The 10,147-nt window shown below is 30.3% G+C and overlaps 1 protein-coding gene across 1 annotated transcript in view; it reads right to left on the bottom strand.

Annotated features, from left to right (window-relative positions):
- Positions 1-1,106: 1,106 nt before the first annotated feature.
- Positions 1,107-10,147, bottom strand: part of LOC129218098 (mannose-1-phosphate guanyltransferase alpha-A-like) — a 30,310-nt gene continuing 21,269 nt past the window's right edge. Inside the window, exons 8-11 of the mRNA XM_054852294.1 lie at positions 8,052-8,144; positions 4,523-4,694; positions 3,583-3,712; positions 1,107-1,386 (exon numbers count right to left, since the gene is read on the bottom strand). Of these exons, the coding sequence (XP_054708269.1) occupies positions 3,612-3,712; positions 4,523-4,694; positions 8,052-8,144 (366 nt within the window). The 3' untranslated portion in view covers positions 1,107-1,386; positions 3,583-3,611. The remainder of the gene's footprint in view (positions 1,387-3,582; positions 3,713-4,522; positions 4,695-8,051; positions 8,145-10,147) is intronic.

The raw sequence follows: 10,147 nt of genomic DNA, 5'->3' as shown, positions 1-10,147 counted from the left end.
ATTATAGGCTCCATTTTGCAACTCAAAAATAAAATTTCAAAAGGTAAAAGTAAATGAGTGAAAATAAGAACTTTTTTACACTAAGTTACTCATACTTCAGACATTAATATGTTCTGGTGATGGAAATGTTTTAATATTTCCTGTTAATTAAATCTAAATTTTTACAAATATAAATTATACTTTACTACTTAAATATCATTTTACTTGGAGTTTCGTAAAAAAAAAAAAAAAAAAAAAACTTAATGGACTTTTTTTCTCTTGTTTTGAATGAACAAGGCAATTTTTTAGTCGCACGAGCGACCTGGCACCCAGGATTTGCCATATCATCCCTGATTTATACAATATATTTATATATATAATAGCAAGAATTCTTGATTTTAAGATTTTAAAAGAAAAGATATTGAAAACTTAAGAAGCATGTGATAAAATATTCACAACAAAATAAGACCCCAGTAGTAAATATCCAAGTGTTGCATAAATGCCCTTTTTATATGGTTATTAATATATTATTTATAAAGTTAAATATTTTGAAATATAATAATCAAATTAAAAAAATAGACAGCAAAAACAGCAATACCTTACTTAAAGAAAGGTATTGTAAAGCATTAAATGCATATTTGTTTTGTATATCTTTAACAGATACACATTTTTAATGAAAATATACATTACAATAATGATCTTTTGGGAAATAAAGACATGACTGCTGACTATGAAACACAGTTCACAAAAGTGAAATGATTTTATGCAAACAATCATCTCATGCAGCAGTAGAAAGAAATGAATTTGTAACAGCTAATATCATCGAAGAATTAACAACTGTATAATTTCACTGATAACATTCTTCCCTGCATAATACTAAAACTATAAAATTTAAATCAAAACATATGTGAGTAAGTTTGCAAAATAAATACAAACTAAAATAAAAGTTACGTTATTAAAAGTAAATTCTAATTAAAGAACATTTGTGACAAGTAAAAATAATTTAAGTTGAAACACTGGATTTGTTCGAAAGAAACTGAAAAATACAGTGAAATTTCATTACAATAAATACCAATACAACAGAATATTCATTTCAACAAAATAAATTTTCTCTACTCATTTAATTTCCATTATAATGGTTGAATTAAATTGCTATGAAATTCCAGTTAGAACGAAAAATATTTGTGGTCCTTAAAGTATGTTGCAATGGGACTTCACTGTATCTTTACAATTCCTGATAGGCAAAATCATATAAACTTAAAACATTGTGTTGAAAAAAAAATGTGGCAATATCCAAGGTTTTCTTCCTTACTGCTGGGATAAGATTTGGGGATTTCTTCTTTTCATCCTTCTAGCAACTACTTTTAGAACAATATTCCCTAAGATGAAAGGTTTGTTGCAAAATACCTGTGGAAGAATTTAGGTGAATATGATAAATGTGCTAATATATAAGAATACCTCTATATAATGTTTAGTACCTCTTTTATTTTTAGTAGTAGTTTTTATAAAAAGAGGAAAAGCGACAATGAAAAATTAACTAAGTAAAAAAATAACTTATGCATATATCATAACAACAATATTGTTGCAGATTTTATTTAACTAACAATAAATATTACTAGCAACAATACTCAAATAACAAACATAAATATGTTTTAAATTAAATTACTGTAAAACCGGGAACATTGCTCCTCTAGGGATAACATTGCTCCAAAAAGTGTAACAGTGGTTTTACTGATTTTCGAGGACTTCAGTGATAAAGTGTTTGACAATGCGGAATTTCTTTTTACTAGGTAGAAGATAACAGTAAACAGATAGGCAAGTTGCCAATCCAAGACCAATATCAGTAAAAAAACTTGTACACTTTTTGGAGAAATGTTATCCCTAGAGAGCAATGTTCCCTTGTTTTACGGTAGCAATGAATTGCAAGTTAAACTTACCAATTACAAGAAAACAGAGAGAAAAAGCTCGATAACATTCTTTGCACATTAAATCAGAATATAGTTCAATATTATTGTTATTTAAAATCTATAAAAATTAAAAATTTTCCAGCTCCATCTTCACAACTTATCTAAGTTTTTACTTGTTTTCTAACTCTATGTTATAAACAAAAAGTAAAAACGATTTTGTTTGGAAAATGTAGTTTTTGATTTATTGCATATTTGTGTTATAATAAAATTCCTTAAGCTAAACCTCTATGCAAAATCTATGCTTGTTACTTGAAGTTATAAGAATGAAGCGACTGCTTTGTGTCAGAATCTATTCAGAATTGTCACAAAAGTTACAGAACAAAAAGCCTAGACTTTTCCAGCTTATTTTAGAAAAGATCTAGGTTAATCGATGCTGACTTACATTATCTAAGATTAATATATTGCATCAGTGGTGCACAACATTTTTTTTAACCCGAGACCAGCTCCTCAGCAGGAAAGGAAAGTAAATTACTAACCAAGAATTGTTGTCACAATTATTGTATTCTCATTTTATTAGTACGAGTTTTCCATCTGAATTTTAGAAACTCAATTCTAACTATTTGGCTCTGAATTTACAACAACTATAATTAATATCAAATGAAGATAATCAGTTGTTTTTGAAGATTCCAGAATACATTTTTGAATTCAAAAATATTTAATGCAACAGAGGTTCTAGGATCAGCTTTGAGGGCCACATTTGGTCGATGGGTTGGGCACCACTGTAATACATTATTATAACTAGTATTTATATGCTACAAGCAAATTGTCTGAAATCATGCTTTTTGAACTTGAATGCCGAAAAATTGTCTGCAGAGTTCCTCTATCTCGGCTCAAGGGAGCGGCCATCTTTCCCATTGCCATCATCACTCCCTTGTATCCACGCTTGGTGGTAACTCCCACCCACTTTTACCCACTTTGATCCTCAGTTTTGTATTCAAGGGACATAACATCTCATTTCCTCAATGAAATGATCAGTATAGGAAGAACTAAACCACTTTTGCTGTTGTGTTTCCCCAAAGATAGGGAAAAGGCAAGGGCGTATCCAGAAATTGTTCAAGGGGGGGAGGCTGATTTTTTAAATTATCTCTTGTTACATATCTGATTTAAACATACGGGGGGGGGGGGAGCTGAGACTTATATTTTTATCAAATACAACTAAAATGTAGAGATTTATCCAAGGAGGCCCCTGAACCTATTGCTTCCCTTTTTCTTTGAAAGAGGTGTTCTAAAATTATGTTTCAGAACTTCAATTTTGCAGTAATTCCGGGGAATGTTCCGAAACTCTCTTCCCCAAACATTACCAAGCATTGTTTGAAATTGCCTTTTTGAAACTTCAGCTCCGGAAAGTTAGAAGGGTAGATTTGAACCTCATTCCTTTCCTTAATGTCGTCAAAGATGGCCACACTTGCGTTTTAGAGCTTCAATTTGAAAAAATTGCAGGTTCAGGGTCCCTCAAGAGAAGGGCGCACCCATCGCCCCTCCTTTGTATCCATCCTTGGGAAAAGGCTTTATGTTTTAAGGCAGGGTGTTGAGAAGCAAAAGTATTTATAATTTACATAATATATTTCTTTCAAAAATTCCATAACTTTAGAAACTACAATAAAAATTTTAACACTTGTGAAAACAGATTTTTTACCTGACCAGCAGTTGTCCTTCAAATAGTCTCTATAAAATAATTTCATTTTTGTAACTCTGAGATAAATCCTTGTGAGGAAGAACAATTGAGTTAAGCACAATAACTTCTGGGGGGACTTGCACATTGCAACCTGAAACGTAAAAATTCAGTAATTATACATATCAATGCAGCAATTTAACATGCTAAACCCCATGCTGGTTTTTCATGCCATTCAATTATGCTATGCAAGTTTCCATAGGTGGCGGGGCACCAAAAAAGTGTGGGGGGGGTCCAGGTAGGTGAGGGGGCAGGTTAGGTAGATGGAATCCTTAAAGCTAACTTCTTTTAAATTGGGCAATTGAATTTTAAGGTCTTTATTGATCACAAGACTTTTGCAAAAACAAAACGGGACACAGCTTCAAATATTGGGACAGATGTTTACAGTATATATAAACGCTCTTTTTCCAATTCAATACTTCGTTTTAATTTTTATGTAACAATAACATGTGAAATATATAAAACATACACTTATTAAATCAATTCTTCTGTATTTGATTGCATCAATGGATCATCATTTTCCCATCGCTCGTTAATTTTAAACTTAAAAAGTGGTTTCTCCCCTTGCCACCTCCCTTCTTTTGAACAAGTTGCCTTTGCCAGTTTTGTTTAAGAAAAAGAAAAGAAGAATATTAAAGTTGCAATACTGTCTCTTAATTTGTTAAATCAATTAGTCAAATGTTCCCCCTAAAAAATTTTTGGGGGGAGGTTACAGTGGACAGTGACCCCTGGTGACTTCTCATCGGGGTGACCCTGGAGGAGGGGGGTGAAATTTCTTAAGTTTACCAGGGTCGCCAGACCCCATAGGTACGCTACTGAGTACACTGAAATTTATATTGTCAGCAGTTACAATTAATGCTAAAATACAATTTTAAAATAACATAAGCTGGCAAATATTACATACCTAAAACTGTTATTGACGGATTTAGACGGCCACTGTTGTTAAAAAGTGGAACATTTTCCATTTTTGCAAAGAGTTTATTAGGATTTGGATCACAAGGTGTACCTTCTACACGTGCCCATGTTCCAACTGTACTATTCCAACCAATGATGCTGTGAAGAACTAAAGCATGATCCTAAAATTTATAAAAGTCCAAGTACAATTTGGTCAAACAATAATTGAAAAAAAAATTTCTCGTCTAAAATAGTTGTAAAAATTTTGAATTTATTTTTTAAAAACACACAAAATGAAAATCTTTTTCCTTAAATTTAGAATTTTCTCTGAAACAGCTAGAATAAGTCCAGGTCAGAATTCTGTTGACAATAATTATTCATACTAACTGAAAATCAAACTAACATTCAGGTTTACTTTTACTGTAGTATTACTTAATTAACAAAGTTTGCAAAAACTAGCCATTAGTTAACAGTCAGCTAGAAAAACAGAATGATTATAACTATACATAATGCAATATATCAATGAGCAATTTATTGAAATTGATAGCAATAAAAGGCTAATGAGGATTTGCTCTACGGACAACTGCTACTTTAAAATTAAAAAAAAAGACTCAAACTAAGAATAAATAAATTATTACAGTGAAATCTCATTACAACAAATATCCGTTTCAGTGAGAGAAATTCTCCCCCCTGATTTTATTTCCATTACATAACATGAATTATATGACAATGAAATTCCAATTGCAACAAACAAAATTTGTGGTACCTTGAAGTTTGTTACAACAGGATTTCAATAGACTTTATTTCAAACTGATAGAAATTCTAATTATATTTCTTCAGCCAAAATAGTAAAACTGCAATAATTTCATTAAATAAGTATAACAAATAAAAACTCAACACACAATGGGAGAGCAAAATTGGGGAAAGTAAGTCAAGGGAGCAAACAAGGACTTTGTCACTGTGTGGCTAACCCCTGAAAGAGTTCCACTTATTGCCAATAGCCTTCTTGAAAAAAAGATTTAGTAAAATGCATTCTCTCATATATATTGCTGTTTTAGTGGCAGGGTTCAAAATGAGGAGTAGTTCAATGAATTTCAATCCTAAAAATTTCATTTAAGCAAGTATCCTTTTACACCAAGTTGTCATCTTTAGCACTTTACTTTTTAAGAAAGTAATTAGCTGAAGACTATCATTTTAATGGTTATATTTTAATTCAATGCACTAATGAAAATAAGCATCTGTGTAACATCTAAATAACGTGACCAATGTCTCAAAGTTTTAGATTTTGGATCTTAACATTACCAACAAACCTGAATGAATCAGCAGCTAGATAGTTTAAATTAACAACAATATCAAAATGAATTGTTATTAGATGCTGGTTGACAATTTGTACATTTTACCAGTTAGTTAATTTGAATTGAAAGACTAAGTTATTTCAATTAGTGTTTAACATAACAAACTACTACTGAGAGAGCTGTTATAATGTCAGACTGGAAATCATCAATTATAAAGCATCAAGTAGTACTTATTCAAAATCTGATCATATTTCATCTGATTTTGAATAAGTCTTGAAATTTACAGAACAAATTATAAGGTATCAAACAGTTTGCTGATCAAATGTACTCCACTTATAAAGTAAACATTTTTTTTTTTTTTTTTTTTGGGCTAAGGTGTAAAATAACTTTTTTTTTTTTTTTTTTTTTTGAAAAGACATAAGTTGGGTAAGTTCTTTTCAGGCTGAATCATCATTGATTGAACCATTATTTCAATGAACACACTACATATTTAGCCAAAATATTGACCACATATATATATATTTAAGATCATAAATAAAATATATAATAGTTTCCATGAACTAATTCTTTAACTAATTTTTAAAAAGTATATTCAGCAACTGAAAAATGTCTAGTAATGATGAAATTTGTAACTTTAACTAACAAGTTCTAAGTGACCCCTTTGCACCATTTTTTTTTCTTTTTTTAAAGAAATTTGTTTTATTTGGCTGCAATTTTTTAACTGAAATGACAGTACCCTTTTTGAAAAGATTCCTTTCAAAAATTTATTACAAAGAATGCTGAAATTGAATGGAAATTTCAAAAATAATAATTGCCATACTCTTTGTTAAGCAGTTTAAAATAGTTAGTGAGCATCAGTTTTATCATTGATTCAACTTTCAGGTAGGATTGTTATTGCAGAGATGTCCAGAATATTCGGCTGGTGTTTGATATAGTGCCTATTTGGAAGACAAACCGAATATTTGGTTTGGCGAAATACTTTAATATTTGGCAACCAAATGTTAAACAAATTATAATATCCCACAATTGAGGCAGTGAGAAGTAAAGGGATGTAAGTGGCAAAACTAAAAATTTGGTGATAACCAGTACACATGGTAGGTGAACCTCTCCTCTGTCTTGGGGCAAGAGATGGTACTAGTAACCCTGGTAGTTGCTGCTATACAGCATGATTTAGAAACAAATTTCAATGAAAGCCTACTTAGGATGTTATCTTTAAATGCATTTAACTCAAAACTTGAAAATGTCCACTTACATCCCTTTGCTTCTCACTACCTCAATTGGTAAACAAACACTTATTTGTCTGGACAATAAATTAAAGTTATAGTATAGTACCATAGTACAACTAATATCATCATACTCAACGTAATTTAATGTACACTTATGGGATTTACAAGGTTCTTTATTTATCACATAACATGTAGACATGATTATCAGTTATCAAATCATACTTTAGGAAAGAGACTAATTATAAATGTATGCAGAATTGCAGAACATTAGCCAAATTAATCATTTTCTACATTAATTTGCTTTTGGAATGATTTTTTTTTTTTATATTTATTTTAAAGTAATAATTATAATTTTAATGCAGATAAATTTATGATTTTGAAATGGAAATGCATTCTACATTTTCAAAAAGACACAAAATAGATAAACCATTTTAATTTGGCATAAAACAAAATATAAATATTACAGTTTAAAAAAATTAACTAGATATTTGGCATTCAGCAAAATATGTAATTTGGCATATCTATAGTTGTTAACGCTCTTTGTGCACTCAAAAACAAAAAAAAAATGAAATTTGGAAAAACATTCAATACTTGAAAAACCTTCAGTGGTATAAATAATGAAATGCTCCCTCAGCAACATTGTGGTTTGGCCAATATTTTAATTCGAAACATACTAATTTTGCTTAAAAAAAATCCAACTATTTCATAATTTTAAACATGACCCATATTCTGCATCAAGTTAAATCAGACAAGTTGGATGATTCAAAAATAAACACTGCTAACAAGTCAAGTTCTTTTAAATGAAAAAAATATAGAAAATGCTTTGAACTATATGTAAAAGAGTAAAATGAAAAAGCAATGTAAATGAAGTACAAAAATATCCCTTAAAGTGATTGACTTGTGCTTTATTTACGGGTTTTCTCATTTTACTCAGCTATTTTTAGTTGCATAATGATACCAGCAGTTAAAACAGCACAATGCAAAAATAAGTGAAAGTAAATACAAAACCATTTTTTACCTGAATTGTAGCATTTCCCAAAACAATTGATTCTCTAATCCTAACACCTTCACCAATTTGAGCATTCATTCCAATGCTTACATTAGGGCCAAGCTGTAAAAAACTGCTTTTTAAATGTATTGCATACAATTACAAAAAATCACATCAGTAGCCAAAAAAAAAGCATTACTAGGCACAAAATTCAAAAATATATAACATGTATTAACTTCACAACTTTAGAATTAAAATGTAGAATATCTAAGCAAAAAATATATATATTTTCTATGAATATATATGTTTTTTCATTCCTTTATTAAATGCACTTTTAAAAATTTTATCTGAATACTCTTTGAATTATCTCATTTCTTGTCTCCAGCAAAGTTTTCAAAGGTGAACCAATTTTGCAAAACTCCATTTAATGTCCCTCTTAAGTCCTGCAGATCCTCTCATCATGACCCCAGGTGAAATTAATGATATGCATCAGAAGTTTTTACCCCTTTTTAGGTCACCTTAAGCATGAAGGACAATCTGTCATAGTCAAGTAAAGTATGTGGCAATCATAGTCAAGATGTGAGGTACCAACATGCTGATGTATAAATAAGTTGTGTATTATCACTAAGGGTCCTTTTGAAGAACTAGGACCCTAAACAAATGTCAGATTTACCTCTATTGACTAATGGAAACCGAGTTTCACTGAGAAAACCAATCGCTTCTCCCATTTGCACCTACCCCCAGTGTATCAAGTGAGAATTTTGGTTCCTTCTTCCGTGCACAGAGTAGCACTAGGTGTGCAGGAGAGGCACCTCTCCAATTGTACAGGAGTTTATTTTCCTATTGTAAAAGAAGCTTGAAACTCCTTTTCCCACAGTATTTCAGGATCCCCGGACTTACTGGAGGTTTTTCCTCCACAGTAACGGGAGTCCACAACTACTTTTGTCTCTCACAGCATTTTAGGATCCCTGGAATTACCTCACAGACAAACAAATTGACAGACACACATTTCTTAATCTCTATTTTCTTTTCTTTTTCTTGATCATTAATTGTGATAACTTTTTTTATTAATTTTTATTTTTAAATCATTTTTGCTTTTTTTTTTTTTTTTGAAGATAAAGCTTTTTTATGCTTTTACTTATTATTATTCTTTTTTTAAAGACTTCTATTGGAAAGCAAGTGAATAAAATTTGAAGTCTTAATTTCAAGATTCCAGTTTTCTAAGATAATGTTATTGTATTCTCATACCTATGATATTTCTTAAAATCTGAAATGAAGGGTTTGAAGGAAACACGATAGCTAGAGTAGAAACTAGAGGTTGTTAATCTTAATTTACATCAAAAAATTTCTCTTTTGACAAAGCCAAACTTGAATCTTCATGCGGGACATATTTGTTTTGATTTTATGATTTTGCACAAAGCCTTGGAAAATGGGGAATTTATGTGATAAAGAAAAAGCAAACCGTAAACAATGTGCATATTTTATGAAAAAAATAATGTAGGAATCACTTTTGACTATATTGAAAAAAAAAAAAAACTAAAATCCTTCATAGCCTTCTTTTAAGGGGAAGCTGCAATAAAAATAACAAACTAAAGCATATGCACAAAACAATTTTATTTATTTTATTTACACTGCATTTTTTTTTTTTTTTTTTTTCAATTCTGAGCACTGTCTTTTTTGAATATGATCCCCAGGTATCTTTATCAGTAGTAGAACATGGAGACAAAAGGCATTTTTTTTAATATCAGCAAGCACATAATCTTGTGAGAAATATAGACCAGGGAAACTATATGTACTAGGAGCATGTTTTCTAGACATTTATTCTGCTTAGAAACTGGGGGACAGGGGGAATGTTGAACAATGAAAAAGATTCCAGAATTTAACTTTTGAGTCATTGAGAACAGTTTTTTTTTTGTTGAGGATTCTTAGTTTGTGCCCTAGTAATTTTTACATTGCTGCAATTGAGGAAAAAGTAAAAAGTCTCAACATTTTTGAACAACAATCATTGAAGGATATTTTTTTATTTTAAAGGTATGCTTAAGCTAAGCATGAAAACTAGTAAAAACTCTTATCACAGCATGTCATACTGTAAAATGTTCAACAATACTGATGCAAAAGAATCTATT

The sequence above is a fragment of the Uloborus diversus genome, chromosome 3 (assembly GCF_026930045.1).
Source record: "Uloborus diversus isolate 005 chromosome 3, Udiv.v.3.1, whole genome shotgun sequence".
In the NCBI taxonomy this organism is placed as follows: Eukaryota; Metazoa; Arthropoda; class Arachnida; order Araneae; family Uloboridae; genus Uloborus; species Uloborus diversus.
The sequence above is the reverse complement of the archived record's forward strand: the minus strand, read 5'-3'. Positions and strand labels throughout refer to the sequence as shown.